Source organism: Mesoplodon bidens (genome assembly GCF_964165515.1).
Source record: "Mesoplodon bidens genome assembly, chromosome: 11".
NCBI classification, from domain to species: Eukaryota; Metazoa; Chordata; class Mammalia; order Artiodactyla; family Ziphiidae; genus Mesoplodon; species Mesoplodon bidens.
This window is the reverse complement of record NC_138167.1, coordinates 82,696,066-82,716,741: the sequence shown is the minus strand read 5'-3', so window position 1 is coordinate 82,716,741 and position 20,676 is coordinate 82,696,066. Positions and strand designations below refer to the sequence as shown.

At 42.9% G+C, this 20,676-nt stretch overlaps 1 protein-coding gene across 1 annotated transcript; it reads left to right on the top strand.

Moving 5' to 3' along the window:
• The first annotated feature begins 122 nt into the window (after positions 1–122).
• AMDHD1 (amidohydrolase domain containing 1) lies at positions 123–17,754 on the top strand. Its single transcript, XM_081249075.1, has 9 exons — positions 123–532; positions 2,291–2,397; positions 3,782–3,846; positions 5,820–6,097; positions 8,180–8,405; positions 9,380–9,504; positions 14,207–14,300; positions 14,906–15,066; positions 16,596–17,754. The coding sequence occupies exons 1-9, from the start codon at positions 396–398 to the stop codon at positions 16,681–16,683; spliced, it is 1,281 nt and encodes a 426-aa protein (XP_081105201.1). The 5' UTR covers positions 123–395; the 3' UTR covers positions 16,684–17,754.
• Positions 17,755–20,676: the final 2,922 nt, after the last annotated feature.

Genomic DNA, 20,676 nt, shown 5'->3' with positions numbered 1-20,676 from the left:
TCGCCCTCGGTGACTCCCTTCCGCCAGGTCACGTGATCGTCGCAGCCCGCCTTTCTCTCTCCCCTCCGCAGAGCCGCAGTTTCTTTACCTGCAAAATAGGGACAGGACTCTCTACCACATTTACCCAGAGCATGACAAAGCGACCAGGAAAGAGATGATTCCATTATAACGTTTATTACTAATCATCATTCTCGTTGCTGGTACTCTTATTGCCGGCTCGATAGCGGGAGGAGGTGCGCAACCCCAACGGTCTGGACTGGCAGCTGCTACGAGCGCCCGCCCCCGCCCCTCCCTGCTGGCCCCGGGCGGCGCCGCCTGCGGACCTGCCCCCTCTGCCGCCAGCCGCCCGCGGCGGGAGCTGCGCAGCCTCTGCTAGACCTACGGTGCGCGACGACATGGCGGGCGGCCACCGCCTCCTGCTGGAGAACGCGCGGCAAGTGGTGCTGGTGTGCGCCCGCGGCGAGCGCTTCCTGGCGCGCGACGCGCTGCGCAGCCTGGCGGTGCTGGAGGGCGCCAGCCTGGTGGTGGGCACGTAAGTGGCCGCGCGCTCTGGAGCTGCGGGCGCCCCGGGTCGTGTGCTGGGGGGACCGGTCAGCCAAGGCCCAGCTTGGTGCTCTCTCTGTAACTTGTGCGCTGTGGAGGGGAACGCGGTAACAGCCTTTCCGCACCCAGGGAGTCATTGGCACGCCTGCCTTTTGGCGCCTGTTGCTAATGTGTTTGGCCGCCTCCGGTTGTCATTCAGCTGAAGGAAACCTCTCTCAAGCTGCACATCCCACTGGGGAGCATCAAGGTCCCGCTTCTGCTGATAAAATATAATTGCAGCAATCTGAAGACGTAGGGGTTCTCTCCAATGCTTCTTGAAGTGCGGACGGGGGACCACCTGCCTCAGACGGCCTGAGATTTTTTTTTTAAAGACAGACTTCTGATCCCGCCCCTCCCCCCTTATCCCCAGATCTTTTTTCTTTTTTTCAAGTTTTATTGAGATAGTTGGCATACAGCACCGTATAGATTTAAGGTGAACAGCACAATGATTTGACTTACATACATCATGAAATGATTACCAGTAAGTATAGTGAATATCCATCCTCTCATATAGATACAAATTCAAAGAAGTAGAAAAAATGTTTTTCCTTGTGACCAGAACTCCTAGGACTTATTCTTTGAACAACTTTCATAAGTAACATACAGCAGTGTTCATTATATTTATCATGCTGTACATTACATCACTAGTACTTATTTATCTTATAATTGGAAGTTTGTACATTTTGACTACCTTCATCCAATCCCCTCCACCCAGTCCCCACCTATCCCCAGGTCTTTTGAATCAGGATCTCTATGGGTGGAGTTCTGAGATCTGAATTTTTACAGAGCACGTCTCCCACCCCCTTCGTCTGCACCCCAAAGCTTGAGAACCACAGAAAACGTTCAGATGGTGATGGTTTGGGGTGATAGATAATTAAGATTCAGCCACCAGAAAGAGAGGACATTTTCAGTTATTTTCATTTAAACTTCTGAGAATAAAAGAACAGCCAAAGTTCGGAAGGGTGGACTTGGAGTGGTAATGGGGGTTGGGTGCCCATCTGAATTGGAGAGCCCATGGCACTGCGATTACACAAGTCTCATCCCTTATCTGAGGCTGCTTAGGGTTGTGTAAGAGCCCAGCTTTTAGGGACTCTGTGTGTGTTTGTTTTTAATTAACAAAGGAATAAAAACATTCCCAGTGTTACTATCAAAAATTTGTTATATGAGTTAACAGAATTGCCTGGATGTAGGAACCTAGGGCTAGTTGATGGCCATACTCCACGGAGTTCTGAGGATCCAGACCCCTACTGTCTTGCTCAGCTGAGCACTGCCCTCTTGCTCACCGTTACTCCAACATCCAAGATTGCTGTGCCATCTCTCATTATGGTGTCTACATTCCAGCCAGTAGGAAGTAGGCAGAGAAAACGATCCTGTTGGCTAGAACTTAGTCACATGGCCACACCTGGCTGATGGGAGACACGGAAAGGTAGTCTTTATTCTGGGTGGTCATGCCTCCAGCTAAAATTTAGGAATCTAGCACTGTGGGAAAAGGGAACATTGATCTTGAGGAACAATTAGCAATCTCTGCTACACCTGATTTGACTTTTTGCCTTGCATGTGGCTAGAGTCAATTTCCAAAGACACACACTCAAGAAGGAAATACAATAAATATTGACTGACACCAAAAGGCATTGATAACGTGGTCATTGGTCAAAATTTTCACAATATTTCCCCCAAAGTTAGTAATGATTTCTTGATTTTTATTCAGAGATGGGTTCATAAAAGCCATCGGTCCTGCTGATGCTATCCAAAAACAGTTTTCAGAAGAAACATTTCAAGAAAGAATTGACTGTTCTGGGAAATGCATCTTGCCAGGTATTAACCTCTTTTTCAGTAAAGCCCGGAAAGCAGTTTTAGTAGTGTAAAGAGGAAGAGTAGTAGCTTGTTTTAAACAAAGTTTCACAATAATATGAAAATGTAATAGTTACCATGTATTGAATTTCTACTAGTAAATGTCTAGCTGCTTTACAAACGCACTTTCATGTTGAATGAAACCGAACTGCCCTGGAAAGTAAGTATCATTATCTACACATTGCAGATTAGAACACTGATGTTTAGGGGTGAAATATCTTACCCAAGATCTCTAAACAGGTAAAGGGCAAGCTGGGAGTCACACCCATTCATTCACTCCACTTCTTCCTACTTATATGCTGAAGAGGACCAGCTGTGCTGGACTTGGGTTCAAAAGCTGTTGGAAGAATTTTATTAATCCATGGCATAGGGGAGGCAAAGACAGCAAATTGCTCTCTGTAATTCCAGAATACACTCTAAATTTGTATAGAGTATGAAACAAAGGACCCATCTCCAGGCAGAAAAAACATAAACCAAGTAACCCTAGAGATTTCACTGAAGTTCATTTGCATCTTCAGTGATTGATAACAGAATCAGTTTATTAACCATTATCTCCTACATTTTCTATATTTTATGGCTTTATGTAATCCTCTGAAACAAATTTCACAAATTTTGAGTTCTGCGCAAACACAGAGGCTAGCATTTATACTTGTGTGCTGTGCGCATCTGACAGAGCTACTCTCTGGCCCTTGGGGGTCAGGAGAGAAAGTCAGGGTGAAACCTCAGGAGAAAGAGCAGAATATGGTAGAGAATATATGGTAGGGACCTTTGATTTTACTCCGGTCGGAACCACTAATGAGCCATTTAATCCATAAGGCACTTTGAATGTTCTGGAAGGACAGACTTTACCAAATTGTACTGGGATAAACCAAAGTTTCAAGTGATCATTTTATAGTTTCTCTTTAATTAAAATATTTTTCTTTCTTAAAGAAAGATTCATCTTTCTGATTTTATACTTTTCCTGCTCAAAATTGAGGGTAGGGATAGTATTCTTTTTCACACCCAGTTTCTTCCTTGGTCATATAGTCCTTGGTTTTGCTCAGCTAATAGATTTGACATCTTGTTTTAAAAGGTTGCTTGGTGAGCATGGATTTATTGGGCAAAAGGAGCTGTATTTCTTTAGGGGATATTTTCATCATGTTGAGTCACCCTCTTCCATTAGAGCCTTCTAGACCAACCATGCAGGGAGTCTTCTTGGAACCCCGCAGACAAATTCTCCCTTCTCCACCCTCCTCCAAGATGGCTGACCACCCTCATGCTTTCCTAAGAACTGTGTAGTAGAGTCTGCCTGCTGTCTAAGTGCTTTCTGTTTCTTAACTTTAAACGTGATTTGATTTATTGATTACAGGTTTAGTGGATGCACACACACATCCAGTATGGGCTGGTGAAAGAGTTCATGAGTTTGCGATGAAGGTAACTGCAATAAACAATGGCAAATCAAAATAAAGCACAAATATAGACGTGGTTTTCTAGAGTTTGTAGGCTGTTAGGCTTTACAACAAATGTCTACATGTCTTTTTAACAGATATTTTTACTGGCTTGGACTATGGAAATAAATTACAACAAAATTAACCAATTTATAACTTGGTACCAAATCTTTATACTGTGCCCAGGGCTATCAGTCATTTCAAGTATAATAGTTTTCAAGATGTTTTAGCTGCCGAATCCTCCTTTTAAAATAGAGCTGACCTGCTTTGCTCATTAATTTCTCCTCTCTTTTCTTTTCCTCATTCCATCCCTTGGTAGCCTTTGAAGGGACTCCAGGAAACAGTTTGAAAATCACCATTCATTGGGGTCAAACTTGGAAAAACATATTATTAATCGCAAAAATAAAATGTCTTATATTGTTTCCACTTTTTTTCCAGAAAAATGAGACTTATTAAGAAACATAAATTGTAGTCTTTGTCAGTCATTAATTAGCTGCAGTCAACCCTCAAATCCCTGGTTTGAGCCATTTTCACATTGTTTATCTCCTTGTTTTTAGTAGACTTTATTTTTTAGAGCAGTTTTAGGTTCACAGAACAATTGAATGAAAGGTACAGAGATTTCCCATATACCACTGCTCCCTGCTCCCTGCCCAAAGCACAGCCTTTTCCATTGTCAACATCCCTGAACAGAGTGGTACATTTGTTACCATGGATGAACCTACACTGACACATCATTATCACCCAGAGTTCATAGCTTTCATTACTGTTGACGCGGTGTTATGCATCCTTTAGGTTTGGGCAAATGTATAATGACATGCCCCCACCATTGTAGTATCATACAGAGTAATTTTACTGCCCCAAAAATCTTCTCTGCTTATTCATCCCTCTCTCCCCCAGGTCCCTGGCAACCACTGATCTTTCTACTGTCTGCATAGTTTTGCGTTTTCCAGAATGTCATAGAGTTGGAATCCTACAGTATGTAGCCTTTTCAGGTTGTTCCCTCCATGTCTTTTCTTCACACTGTTTTTAAAAAACCTGTGCAGCCTAACAGCTAAATTAGATTCTTTCAGAAAAAGAAAAAATTTCTTCAAAAATTGTCTACCTTTCTCAACAACCTAGAACTGTTTTTAAGACTTTCTTAAATCTTTGAATTTCAGAGCCAAAAATCAACTTAGAGATTTACGGTCCAATTCTCTCATTCTATGATGCAGAAAGTGATTCAAAAAGGGCCGAACCCATCAGGTGGTGGTGGTGTTTTTTTAACACGAAATGAACGAAGATCATTTATTATAAAACCATTGAAACTTTCCTTAAAAGCTCGAGTTTGCAATAACTTGAACGTGACAGAATTAAGAACAGAAGGGAAGGGTGTGACTAAGGGAGCCCCACAGGCCGGCACACTTTGTTTGCACCACACTCCCTGCTGCCCAGAGTAACAGGGGTCCAGTGGGATCCCAGAAAGAGCCTCTTTATTTGCTTGAGTGACAGAGGTCAGGCCCGAAACTCTAGGTGGCCAAATACTGAGGGGTGGAAATGCTCTGGGTCTCTTAGTGGGGACTTGACTAACCACAGTGAGGTCCCTAATCGCCTAAGCTTTGCTTTCTCATAGGTACCGAGACTAGCTGGTACACACCGAGACTGACTGTGTTGTTAAAATACCAAAATACTTTTGTACCTGTTGGCAAACTGTCGCTAGCCTGAGGCCCCAAGTCCTCCCCACATCTCCCATTTCTGCCACCCCAGTCCCTTCCTGAAACACCTCTGACCCCTGCAACTCCCCACCACCCTGGCAGAGTAGGGACTTCCAGAACTGTGGGCCCCACCATCCTTCCTGATCGGTTGGTGTCTGTGCCATATCGATGGTCAGTCATGTCGAATATCACCCCTGTATGTAGGTTCTCTAGACCTGCCTGCAACCCCGCTGCATGTTGCAGACCTAAGGGTGGACCGTGTGTTCAGTTGGCAGGAGCCACATACATGGATATCCACCAGGCCGGAGGAGGGATCAACCTCACGGTGGAGCGCACGCGCCAGGCCTCGGAGGAGGAGCTGTTCAGCTCCTTCCAGCAGCGGCTTGGGTGCATGATGAGGGCGGGGACAACGCTGGTGGAGTGCAAGAGCGGATACGGCCTCAGCCTGGAGACGGAGATCAAGATGCTACGCGTGATTGAGCGCGCCCGGCGGGAGCTGGACATCGGCATCTCAGCCACTTACTGCGGGGCTCACTCGGTGCCAAAGTAATCTCCGCCGAAGGGACCGGGGTTTAACTCAGGGTACTGAGAATGCAGAAGGGCTCATGTGGTGCCTGAGTGGGGCTGCATTCTCCAGGGAGTGAAGGTGCACCAGCACGTTAGCTCTTGCAGAGGGACCAGTAGAGCCTTTGGAAAGGTGTTGTGATTCCAACCTTCAGGCATCTCACACACATGGGTTTAGGAAGGCGGGCCCCACCAGACCCGTTCGTTTGCAAGTCCCTTAATAGTGAAGGAAGAGATGTTCAAAACTCTTGGTTAACAAAAAGAAATTCCCCTGATAGTTCCTTTAAAATGACAGATATTAATTTAAATAGTTTCCCATGACAGTGAGCACAAAGGCACTTCAGGAATTGAGTAACACCCCGTGGGAGGTAGATCAAATCTTGACGTCAAGATGACTTAGGGGGCTTTTTATTTTTGTTCATCTGTTTGCTTGTTTATCAGCAAACATTTTTGTTTTATTGCTGTAAATGTTTTTTTCAGCTCTCCTCTTTATCTGGAAAGTTCCTCCTGTATGGATTTGCTGTAGAGAATTCTCTCCCCTTCTGCTTCTGCATCTCATCCATCCCGGAATTACTAGATCAGAAGGCCCACAGTCCCAGAACCAAATGATCCAAAAGAAATCCAGGACTTGAAAATTCACAGGGCGTCTCCAAAGTCTTAGTGCAGTTTTAAGTTGTGATAACTAACTTAGATAATAAATGCTGCAGGCTTACAAAAATGGTTTAATCACATAAATAGGCCATTTAATTAAGTCATATTAATAAGTTAATTAAATCTTTTAAGGTTAATCATTAAAAAATTTTTACATTTATTTAGTTCTGTGAACTTTGACAAAATTTTAATGTTAATATTTCATTTACCATCTTTATTCAAAGGAACTAAAAAAATTAACATTGAAATTATTATGAAAAATTTACAGAACTAAGTAGAAAAGAAATATAAATACTTAATATTTCCAATGATGTTTGTTGTATGTTTTTAACATTTATACTTCCAAAATTATTATGGCTTGAAACTGCACTAAGACTTTTGGGATATCCTGTCTATTATAGTCTGTTTTTTTTTTTTTAGTAGGAAAGACAATGTGACATGGCAGAAAAGTCTCATGCTTTGGAGGGACACCAGACCTGGGTTCGAGTCTAGCTTAGCTACTTCCAGCTGGGTGATTTTGAGTTAAGTTTTGATCGCTTAACTTTTCTGAACATGAATTGCTTATCTGTAAACCAGCTAAATAACACGCTTATCCTATATGGTTGTCTCAAGAATTAGAAACAGCATATATAAGTACCTGTCTCCTCAGAGCCCACTTCTATCTACCCACCCAGATGGTTTTTGCTGAGAGCCTTCTGTGTGCCAAACACAAGGCTGAAGTTTTACAGAAAATTTCTCCATCTGCCAGTGAGCCTCTGAGGTCTGATCTTGATCCTCGAAGATAAAGCCTGAGGCCCAGAGGATGCCAAATGATGTCTACATCATGTGTACAAAGTTATACGGCTAGCAAGTGGCGCAGCTCTGTGTCTGACTTCAAAAGCCCGTACCTTTCTCATATATAACTACCCCAGAGTCTTAGAAAGAATTTCAGGGCCTCCTACTATCTTCTTCCCCTATGTCTGATGAGACAGAAAGCCTTAGGCAGATGCTCCTAGAAACAGTGAGAAGGAAGAAAAAGTCAAGGTAATAGCTTGGCCCAGGTAAGGGGCTCATGTTTGGATTGTCAGGGAAGCATCCAGGATGTCCTCTATGTGTCCTTGACAAGAAGATTCAGTTTTTCAGCCAGGCATTCCCAAAGGCAACCCAGATGTGCCAGAATGGATGAACCATCTGAGTCTCTGCCTATAGGGTCAGTGTATACAGAAGTCTTATCAATACCTCTGCTATGTAGGCTCATCCCGATTGCTAAGAGTCCTGAGTTATAGCTTTGATCTTCTCTTTACCTTTCTGAGGCTCGGGGTCATTTACCTACAATTTCTCAGGTTCTCCAAGTGCCAAAAAAAACCCTTTCTCCAATTAAAAAAAAGAAAAAAAAACCTTGCCCATGGTAATCTCACTTTCTTCTTCCCTCAGAGGAAAAACTGCTACTGAAGCCGCTGATGACATCATCAATAACCACCTCCCAAAGCTGAAGGAACTTGGCAGAAATGGGGAAATACACGTTGACAATATAGATGTGTTCTGTGAGAAGGGCGTCTTTGATCTCGATTCCACCAGAAGGATTCTTCAAAGTGGGAAAGATATAGGGTTACAGATTAACTTCCATGGGGATGAACTCCACCCAATGAAGGCTGCTGAGGTATGGGTGACCTTTTGCTTTTCCTTTGTCAACACTCGTGCTGTGGAAAACTTAATGAGTTTGTTCAAAGGAAGGAGTCACCATCTGAAAAGATAGAGAATGGGGAAATTTGTTTGAAATATGTGCAGGTTGGTGTGGTTGAGCCTTGGAATCCCAGACTTTTTTGCTGATTATTTACTTTTATTATTTCCTCCTGGTGATACTAGTAGAAAAAAGAAGTACCTTTGTGATCTCATTTACTAAATTCACAACCTATTTTGATTGGCACACGAAGCCACCCTAGCTCAGTCTGTTAATTTCACATGTAGCTTCTAGGGTCTTTCTGTGGCAGCGCCCAGAGGACTTTGAGTGGAGCATACCATTAATAGCCACAGGATGATTTTCAAATCTATGTGTCTTTTCCAGATTAATTTATTCATGCTTTCTACAAATATTTGAGTATCTGCTGTGTGCCAGGCACTGTTCTAGGCACTGAGAATTCAGCAGTAAGATGCACAAAATCCCTGCAGTTGGGGGTCTAGCTCTTTCCTCTAAGTCCTGGAGCTACATAAACAACTGCCCTTGGGGCATAAACACAGATAGTCTACATGTGTCTCAACCACCACACGTTCAATATGATCTCTTAATATCACGTCCAAATCTTGTCCTGTGTTTCCTGCTCCAGTGAATGACGTCATTATCCATCTGTTGCCTAAGTCGAGACCCTGGATATCATTTTGACTCCTCCCTCCCCCTCACCTACTGCATTTCAGCCAACCAGCAAGTCCTCCCAATTCTCCTCCTAAATATCTCTGGATCCACTTCACACTGCCCACTTCAGATCACCGAGCTTGTGCTCGTGAGAGGTAGTTGGCAAGAAATCTTAATAATAGAGTGCTGTTTATTTTTGCAGGAAAAACCATTTGCTGGCACGTTATTGATTTGTTGTTGCTGTTGGTGAAACTTCTCTCTGTCTCTCTTCCCATTCTGTTTAGCTCGGGGCGGAACTGGGAGCCCAGGCAATCAGTCACCTGGAAGAAGTGAGTGATGAAGGCATTGCTGCCATGGCAGCGGCCAGGTGCTCTGCTGTCCTCCTGCCCACCACAGCCTACATGCTGAGGTGAGGTGGTTTCTCCCCCCAACATGAGAGCTGCAAGTATAAGCTGTGGAGACACAGACTTCCAAGATGCCCAAATATTCATCACCCTTACAAATCCCTTAAAAATGCAGATTAGGAAAACTTAGCTCATGGAGGATGCTAATACTGGTATGATATTTGTAATGAATTACCCCGAGGAAGGAGCTTAGACCCAAATTGTGTTTGAGTGGTGGGATTACTGGGGAGAGTGGCGCTTTCTTTTTCTTTCTTCCTCATTTTTGGAATTTTCCAATTAAAAATCAATATGCATTACTTTTATAATGAGAAAATAGTGATATAGGCTTTATACTTTAAAAAACATGCATAAGGTATTAGGGATATTTCACAGTATTCTGAATCTGAATGAGCTGCTTTCTAAGAGGATACAAGTGGGGACCATAATCCTCATAAATCCTGGGAGTGGGAGGAAAGAGGAGATGTCTAAGTATATTTTGTGACATCTCCCTGGGGTTTTGGCTGTGTGCCCTCAATGGATTGAGTCCATGTAGTCCATCTTTTATCATTGCCGTTGCTCCAGTTCAAATATGAGACCTGAGGTCTCCTGACTCATTGAACCACTTCCATGACAGCCACCGAATTTGTGGTCAGAAGGTCCAGTATTCAAGAGGCAGTTGATTTCCTCTTAGGACTGGGTGCTTTCTCTGTGGTTGTGATACATGGTTTTTTGTGGGGAGGGGCGTGGTTCCGCAGTTATGGCCTTAGGACAGTGGTTCTCAAACTTGGAGTGATTTTGCTCCTCAGGGGATATTTGACAGTATCTGGAGACATTTTTGGTTGTCACAACTAGGGGATGTCACTGGCATCTCGTGGGTAGAGGCCAGAGATGATGCTAAACATCCTACAGTGCACAGAAAAACCTTCTACAACAAAGAATCATCCAGTCCAAGACATTAATTGTGCTGCGATTGAGAAACTCTGCCTGAGGGATTGGAAAAACAAGTTCAAGTAACTTTGATAAGGGAGAAGAAAGGAATATTGCAATGCTTTTTTCAAATTTATTATGATTTTATACACACACATATATATATAATATTATACATTTCTCTTATTCTCTTAAAGAGTAGACATAATGTAGGTTACCGTCAGGAAATATCCATCAATAACTGTTCTCAGTATGATCAGCTGCTTTTCTTGCAAATCTCAATAGTCATCAGAGTCATCAATCAAGACTTAATCTGGTTAGTTTTCCACCACCCAAGCAACAAGTTTTTACAAAAGAAAAGGATTCCTTTAACTCACCTTGAATCTCTTAAGGCAGAGCAAATATCTGAGACTTGTGGTGCTGGAGGGCAGTTCAGCATTAAAAGTCTGCACTTTGTCCCTATGCCAGTGGCAGCTGCCACGTGCTGTCACCACAAGATGGGTTTAACATCCTGTTTGGATGACAGGGGCAACCATAGAGAAAGCCATGCTCTTCTCTGGCTTCTCTGTTTCTGTATTTCTCTGATCTCTCCATCAGGAGGAGCTGCAGGTTTCCCCGCTGCGCCCTGAACTCTCTTGACTCTCATTTCCAGAATAACCATTGCCTTATGCCACTCAAGGGCTTCTTTTAATCATTATTTTATGCATCTTTGTGTATAATATTTAAATCTATTCAGGACACATTCACCTTAGTTTATCTGGAGCCCCCTTTATAATTTTACTTCTTTGTACATACATATATTCCTCTTCCTTAAGTAGTTCGGGAAAGGGAGGGGAGGCCATCAGAGTGACCAGCAGGGAAATTTTAACGTCTACCCTTTCCTCACTCTGTATCTCTGCTTCACCCACCTCTCTCACGCATTGTCCTAGCAGAGAAACGCTATTCTAACTGGTCCTGGAAACTGCCTGTCGTAGACTGGGAATGCTTCAAGGGCAAGTGTCACTTCTGTACCCCCAATCCTTGATTAATTTCTGTATTCAACACGCGTGTTGGGGGGCCACTACTTGTCAGGCACTGTTCTAGGCACTGTGGATCCAGCCACAAGTAAAACAGAGTCTTGTCCTCAAGGAGCTTACATTCTAATGGGGATGTGCAAACCGACCAACGAACACAGAAAATGTCAGGTGATGCTTGGTGCCGTGAAAACAATCCAGGTAAGGTGAGAGGATAGAGAGTGTTTGAGGGGAGGGTGCTGTGTTTTTAGGGTGGTCAGGGAAGGCTTTCGGAGGAGGGGACATTTGGGCAGAGACCTCCAGGAAGTGAGGGAGCAAGCCATATCTGGGGGAAGGAGCCAGGATAACTAGAAGAGTGTTCTGAGTGGATGGATGGTGAGTGCAGTGGTAGAAATGCACTGAGAGTGAGGAGCAACAGGAGTGAGGCCAGAGAGGCACGAGCCAGGCAGGGAGAGATAGGAGACGAGGCCAGAAAGAGGGGCAGTTCTTGAAGGGCTGAGTTCATGGTGCAGACAGGAAGCCCACGGGAAGCCACTGAGTGGTTAAAAGCATGGCGGCATGATCTAACTTATTTTTCTAAAAAATCCCTCTGGCTGCTAGGAAGATAATATATTTTAAGGGGCTTGAGGGTAGAAGCAGGAAAGCCAGTTAGGATGGTCTTAACAAATATCCTAGCAAGCAATGATGGTGACTTGGATCCAAGGTGGTAGCAGAGGGATATAAAAATGAGTTGGATTCTGGATATAGTTTTAAGGGGGAGCCAACAAGATCTTCTGATGGGTTGGATGTGGACTGTGAGAAATGACTCAAGGATGACTCTGAAGCTTTAGTACCTGGCACAGAGTTTTCACTAATGGGATGGTTTTAGAATGACTGGCTGAATTAATGACCAGGCAAGTTTTATTGATCTCCATGTGTTAGATACCATATGCTTTTCATTGAGGCTGCCAAGAAGTCCCTGTGTTTTGGGGAGAAAATAAAACTGAAGTGCAATGAAGACACAATAATAAAAAATTAAAGAATTCCTTTAACAAAACATAATCAGCTATTAATACCAGCCACTGTACTGGTACTAGAGACACAATGATGAATAAGACACACATGGTCCTTCACGGAATTTGCAGTCTAAGCATATGAAACATGATAAATGAATAGACAATAATACCTATAGAAGTAATGAAAAGGATAATCACTTCTGGCTGAGTAACCAGGGAAAGTGAGCATGGGTGGGTGAGATGTGAGCTGGGCCTGGGAATATGAATGCATTTCAGGGAGGGGTGGATATTCTAGGCAAAGAGAATGGCAGACTCAGAAATGTACAAATAGAAAACCCCAGTGGTTCGAGGGCAGTATTGGGTAGGGCAGGGATGAGAAAGGAGGCCCTGAAAGAAGTGTGGGCTCAGTTTGTGGGGAGCCTCGAATGCCAAACTTAGGTGGACTTTGTATAAAACATAAATAGAACCTATTCTGAGCACAGCTATAAAGTTATTCTATTCTTTGCCATATTTAGTACATACACTCCTAGACTATAACAGTATCATTCATTCATTCAATCAAAAATATTAATTAGCCAGAGACAGGACTGGGTGCTGGGACAAATTATAAGAAAAAGAAATAATCCTTTCAGTGATCCTTAACCCCTGCTGGACTTGCCAGCAGAGGGGCGGGTGTAATAGTCTCAATACTTTACAACCAACCGATCAGTCAAATTGAACTTAAGGCTAGAGTAGGGTCTCAAAGTGGGGATCAGGGTTACCCTCAGGGGCTTTTTTTAAAGACAGCTCCTGGGCAGTACAGGTTCATAATGGCTGAGTACCAGTCCACTATCATTGTCATGAAACAAGAGCTATTGTTTCTAAAATGGAGGGGTATGGGGGTGCTGGGGAAGCCAGAGGAAATGAGGGCCAACAAGGTGACTGGGAAGGCTTTCCAGTGGAGGTCTCTCCTTGACCAAACTTTATTCAGACTCCTCTGAGCCCCTCTCTCCACTAAGCCTCAGTCTTGCCTATAAACCTACAGGCTCTTAGCACAAATGATTTTATTCACCCACCTTCCCCAACATTATGAGACTTGAACAAACACTGGCATAGTTTCTAACAGCTGCAGGATGCCTCCCTAGAATGAGCCCAGGCCCCCTTAGAATACCTGTCTGAGAAAGCCCAACCTGCCAGGAAAATTAACTGTTTGTTCCAGTAAAACCTGGTGATAGGCAGATAGGCCTCTGAGCTTCCTCTTAGAGCAGTTACTTTAAAAAGCTTACAAGGAGGTCAGGGAGATACCCAATCCAGGAAGGAGCACAAATATTTTACATATTAGTTTCTTGGGCCTTCAAAAATTTAAAGGACCTATAATAATGTTTGAGACCCCCTCTCCCCCACAAAAAAAGGAGAGGGAGAGATATGAACAAAAAAATTGCAAAATGTTAATTTAAAAAGCATTATTTAAACCTCATTGTTTATATTTGGGAGTCAAAAAAAGTTTATTACATTTGAAAACAATTTTAAGTTTTCTTCCTTTGCAAGAATCTCTGAATATATATAAAGATTGTCATGATAATCCCAAATTTAAAAAATAGGCCATAGCCAAGTGATTTCAAAAGCAGGATGATAAAAATCAGGAGTCCTGGGGTTCTGCTGGCCGCCACCACTAATCACTTAATCTTGAGTTTCTGTTTCTTCTTCCAGAACATGAAGGGGTTGGATATCTTTAAGTCTGCTTCAACTCTGAACATCTGTTCTTCAAAAGTTCCACTTCTAGAGACTGACATCATTTTTTTCCCTCTCCTTAGACTGAAGCAACCTCGAGCCAGGAAAATGTTAGATGAAGGGGTAATAGTCGCTCTGGGCAGCGATTTCAACCCTAATGCATATTGTTTTTCAATGGTAATTATTTTTAATGTGCCTTTCATAGTCTATGAAACTTCTACCAAGCATATAAATAACTTAAAAGTATTTCACTAACTGTTAAAATGTTTCAAAGATCTGAAAAGATTTTCCTGTGAAACAAGAAAAGAGTGTTGACAGCAGTGTAATTGGATATTTCTGTGCCACTTGAATGCCTCCAGGCTGAGAGAGAAGAGAGAAGGTTCTATTGATACTATGCTTTGATGCAGCCTTTGGGCATTGTGGTTTTATAGTAACCTGTTTCCCCTCTCAGAATTGCATAAGCTCAAGGAAGTTTAGTAAGTTTTAGTAAGTAAATGTGGAGGTGAGCTTCATCGTACACAGTAAGTGGCCTTGAAAAGTAATAAATAAATATTAAATACATATAGGGGGTGGGTGGGTAAGTAATCTCTATAATAAATGAATCTTTCCCAAAGCATAAGAATCTTTATGTGTAAATGTAAATTTAACTTTTCTCATACTAATTTGGCCAGCTCCACTTATACATTTAACTATCATTATTTGTTGTGCTGTGTTGAGAAATGTCCTAGGTGGCACCTGCCGTTTTGTTGCTTTTCTCCAATGCTTTTCTTTTCCCATCTTAGCCGATGGTCATGCATCTGGCCTGTGTGAACATGAGAATGTCCATGCCCGAGGCCTTGGCCGCTGCCACCATCAATGCCGCTTATGCCCTGGGAAAATCTCACACTCATGGATCTTTGGAAGTAGGCAAACAGGGAGATCTCATTATCATCAATTCATCCAGGTGAGTGTTCTCCCAACTGAGCCATTTTATTGTATGCCCACTGTAATATGGAGGCTTGGTTTAAATCCCTTTTCCACTGATTATTAGTGTCAGGCTCTGTATAAGCTCAGCAGCTACACAGTCTTCTCAGTGTCACCCCTTTCTAAGCAAAAAGTCTCCCTCCAGGTCCTAAACTGCAGGGTAGACCAACTTTTCTGGTCTCTTCATCCATCTTATATCTTTCATAGATCTCCAGGTTTCTGCTCTGTTTACCTGGACTTTGGAGTTGCGCCCTCTGACCTGTGTTTGTTTTTCTTCTTGAGTTCTGACCTTTTCTGCTTGTGTTGGGCCACGCAGGTCCCAACTCTGGCTTGTCATCCTGGTTCTGATTCATTACCTCTCTGACTTCTCATTCCTGCTGGATCCCAAAAGCCTTGCTTCAGTTTTCCTGCCTCTTGTTTTGTATTACTCACTCACAGCCTCCTGGGCCTCCAGTGTAACAAGTTGAGTTTTATTGTTCTAAATCTTAAAGTTGTGAATCCTACAGTGTCTGGACCCTAGCCAGCCTCTGCCAGGCCTTGGACCTCATGTTCAACAGAAGAGAGTGGCTCCATAGTTCTACTCTCAAGGGTCATAAGCCATTGTCTCTATCGAAAGTGATGCTGATGTTACCATTCATGCATCATTTAACTGAAGCAAATTTTTTTTTTACTGTTCCAATAACACTTTATTTATGGACATTGAAATTTGAATTTTATATAATTTTTATGTCACAGAATATTATTGTCTTTGTTTTTCATTTTAAGTCATAATTTAGAAAACCCCAAACAAAACTATCTTAGCTCAAAAACAATAAAAAGCAAGCATCAGGCCAGATTTGGCCCACAGACCACAGTTTGCCAACTGCTAGTCCAGAACAGTGGTTCTCAAAGTGCAGTCCCAGCAGCAAGGGCATCCTCTGAGAATTTGCTGGAAATGCAACTTCTCAGGCCTCTTGGACAGTCTACCAAACCAGAAACTCCAGGAGTGGGCCTAGCATCTCTGTCTTAAAAAGTCTTCTAGGGCTTCCCTGGTGGCGCAGTGGTTGAGAGTCTGCCTGCCGATGCAGGGGACACGGGTTCGTGCCCTGGTCCGGGAGGATCCCACATGCCGCAGAGCGGCTGGGCCCGTGAGCCATGGCCGCTGAGCCTGCGCGTCCGGAGCCTGTGCTCCGCAACGGGAGAGGCCATGGCAGTGAGAGGCCCATGTACCCTGAGGGCCAAAAAAAAAAAATTCTTCTAGGTGAGAAAGATACATGCTAAAGTTTGAGAAGCACTGATCTAGAGTCATTGTTCTAATGTGAATCAAATATTTTAAGATCAAATACTTAATATCATTAAACAATATTGGATTTATCATAGACTAATTATCATAGTACTCTACCATTTTTTATAAAGCCCAAATATTAACTACTAAGTGTAAAAAAATTTTTAGAGAATGTATTTTGAAATTAGCATTTATTGACAGTGATAATTTTGACTTGTATCCGTTTATGTCTGATTTCTTTCTAGATGGGAGCATTTGATTTACCAGTTTGGAGGCCATCACGAATTAATTGATTATGTTATAGCTAAAGGAAAAGTCATCTATAAAAAATGATTGATCTGTAAGGAAAGAGCACACTGTACTGTTTAAGTCAATACAGTTATATTAAAAGTTAAAATACCTTAGTAGTTTACCAGAATGATGTCACCTAAATCTATTTCTGTATTTTGTTTATCCACTTGAAAAACCCAGGGGATTCACTTATTTTAACATGTGCACCTGGACGTATAAGCAAGTAAACCATTTGTGATGATAATCTCAAAGGATTAAATTACTTCACAAAGATTTTCTATAAATATTCTGCAGATTAATATGATGGAGTATCACAGAAATGCCTTTGTGGGGAAATGCAGATTGGCAAATAGGTAGACATGGCTTAAAATTCCCATTTTGTTTCTACTTTTCAAATTTCAATTCTTAAACTATATTTACTGAAAATTGCGGGAGGGAGTGGGAAATCCAAGTCAAATGCTACAAACTAAGCTAAAATGTAGCCATCTGTAATAAGCAAATAGTTTTTCTATTTCTATTTTCTATTTCTATTTTCAAATAGTTTTTCTAGATGCTCTTCAAATGCATTAGGGTCCTCTGAGGGAGGGTATTCTTCTGTTTTCTTCTCAACCCTTGCAATAGAGCTTCACAGCAGAGCTTAAGACTTGTCATTTTGTACACAAGTACAGGGACCTTCTTGTAATGGATGCATTTTGACCAAATCCAATAATGTAATTTTTTAAAAAGTTTTAAAGTTTTTGATTCTTCACATTACAAATGTATAAAAAAATCTATAGCTCTCAATAAATATTTGCTGCCACTATTATTGTTGTTGTTTACAGCCCTGGAAGCCAGTCAGTGGTGTTGTCTATTAGAACCTTTTAGGAAATGAACAAATTACAGAAGAAAGTGGATTACATAAAGAAAAAGTGGATGATTATATACATGAGTGTTTCTAAAGCCATTTACTTGAAATGTTTTTAAATGCTTTGATCATTCTTACAATCACAACTGCATGATAAAACTTTGTCCTATTTATGAAGAAATGACTAGAGAAGTAAACATTAAGTACCCAAATTATCACCTATTTCAAGTTAGTAGAGCCTGAACCAATGAGGCTTTACTGTATTCAACATAGATCAACTCAAGATACCCCTTGTCAGAAGGTTAAGGGTAACAGTGCACATCGCTATCACGGGCTAGTAGCGTGGGGTACCTGGAGCTCTGCCCCTCACATGCTTGGCGAAGAAGCCGTGAGGGGGTATGGAAAGCATGAGTTGCTGTGGGAGACGCCTCCCCTGTGACCGGTTTCCCAGTCGATGGTGGGAGTTTGGGATGCAGGAGGTACATATAAAGGCCAAAAGTAAAGATTAGGTCTGCCCTGGAACCCAAGCCACGTAGAAGTATATCCTTATAACTACAGAATAAAAAGGTGAAGCACTTCCTGTTTTCTTTCTAGGAGATATTCACTCTACACAAGTAGTGTTCATGTCTTTTTTGAATGAAAGCAGAAGATACCCACCTGGAACTGCCTTAGTCCTCCCAGGGCAGTGTCCTGTAAGCTCTTGCAACTCATAGGAGCTGGCTCGAAATGCAGAACTTCAGTTCTACTCCAGACCTGCTGAAACAGAATCTGGTCTTAAGAAGCCCACAGGTATTTGTATGCCCGTTAAGTCTGAGAAGGGCTGTGATCTAGACCCTAGCCACATGGACTTTCACACTGTGCCTCAAAATCGCCATTTGTTTTTGCTGCTCCAGGCCTTGCAGCACTGTTCCCTCTGCCTGGAGTGCTTGCCCTCTCTTCTCTAAGTGGGAAATCAGAGCTAGTCACTGCCCCCCACACCAAGCTCCCATCCCTCTATGATAGCCTCTATAGCATTGCAATCAAACTGTCTTTCCCTTTAGATTGTGTGTTAGTAGAGGGCAGGGGCCTGGTCATGTCCCCAGGATCTAGTGTAGTGACTGGTTCGTAGTAGGCGATCAGTGACTGAATTAATGAATGGCTGCACAAGCATACAGACGGCCCTAGTGAAAACTGCTTATTAAAACACACTCAGCAGGCCAACCCAGGAATGCAGTGTTAAGGAAAATACTTGTTATGTATATTGGGAAAAGCATATGAATTCCTGAATATAATGGATGATGCTTATGGGGGAGTAAAGTGGAAAAGTGAAACCCAGCAAGAAACAATTCCATGGCTGGGTGGAAAGGGGCATGGCCATCCTCAGCTTGAGAGGTTGGAAAGATTTTGATGTGAGGGAAAGGCTCCGGAGATGGAGCATCATGGGCTGTTCAGAAGGGGGCTGCCTGAGTCTTCCTAGAGTGGAGGGTTCAGTGGGGGCGGGGACTACAAGGTCAGATCAACTCAGGTTGGGTCTTACTTGCTGCGCGCGGGCTTTCTCTAGTTGCGGCGAGCGGGGACTACTCTTTGTTGTGGTGCATGGGCTTCTCATTGCGGTGGCTTCTCTTGTTGCGGATCACAGGCTGTAGGCATGCAGGCTTCAGTAGTTGTGGCTCACAGGCTCCAGAGCACAGGCTCTGTAGTTGTGGCGCACGGGTTTAGTTGCTCTGCGGCACGTGGGATCTTCCTAGACCAGGGCTCGAACCCGTGTCCCCTGCACTGGCAGGCGGATTCTTAACCACTGCGCCACCAGGGAAGTCCCAGAACTTCATTCTTAAAGTCAGGGGAAGCCACTGCAAGTTTCTGAACAGGTTAGGCCCAGGACAAGAGTGTTGTGGTAGAAAGATTAATCTGGTTTTAGTGAACAGAGTAGGCACTCAGGTATGTGCTGTGTGAGTGGACTCTGGCAAGACACCTTAACCAAGTCCTTTGGTGGAGACAGTAGGAGGGATCAGGTGCTAGAAATCTGGGTGGAAAGCTCTGGAAATGGCACAGTGAGATGTGAACGCACTGACTAAAATTGGTTTGAAAAATAAGGAAGTTCCTCTATGACATACATCACAGCAAGACCCTTTTTGACCTGCCTCCTAGAGAAATGGAAACAAAGACAAACAAATGGGACCTAATGAAACTTAAAAGCTTTTGCACAGCAAAGGAAAACGTAAACAAGACGAAAAGACAGAATCGGAGAAAATATTTGCAAACGAAGCAACTGACAAAGGATTAGTCTCCAGGGCTTCCCTGGTGGTGCAGTGGTTGAGAGTCCGCCTGCCGATGCAGGGGACACGGGTTCGTGCCCCAGTCCAGGAAGATCCCACATGCCGCGGAGCGGCTGGTCCCGTGAGCCATGGCCGCTGAGCCTGCGCGTCCGGAGCCTGTGCTCCGCAACGGGAGAGGCCACAACAGTGAGAAGCCCGCGTACCCAAAAAACAAAAACAAACAAAAAAAGGATTAGTCTCCACAATTTACAAGCAGCTCATGCAGCTCAATATCAAAAAAACAAACAACCCAATCCAAAAATGGGCAGAAGACCTAAATAGACATTTCTCCAAAGACGATATACAGATTGCCAACAAACACATGAAAGGATGCTCAACATCACTAATCATTAGAGAAATGCAAATCAGAACTATAATGAGGTATCACCTCACACGGTCAGAATGGCCATCATCAAAAATTCTACAAACAATAAATGCTGGAAAGGGTGTGGGGAAAAGGGAACCCTCTTGCACTGTTGGTAGGAATGGAAACTGATACAGCCACTATGGAGAACAGTATGGAGGTTCCTTAAGAAACTAAACATAGAACTACCATATGACCCAGCAATCCCACTACTGGGTTTATACCCTGAGAAAATCATAATTCAAAAAGAGTCATGTACCACAATGTTCATTGCAGCTCTGTTTACAATAGCCAGGACATGGAACCAACCTAAATGTCCATTGACAGATGAATGTATAAAGAAGATGTGGTACATATACACAATGGAATATTACTCAGCCATAAAACGGAACGAAACTGAGTTATTTGTAGTGAGGTGGATGGACCTAGAGTCTGTCATACAGAGTGAACTAAGTCAGAAAGAGAAAAACAATTACTGTATGTTAACACATATATATATGGAATCTAAAAAAAAAATGGTTCTGAAGAACATA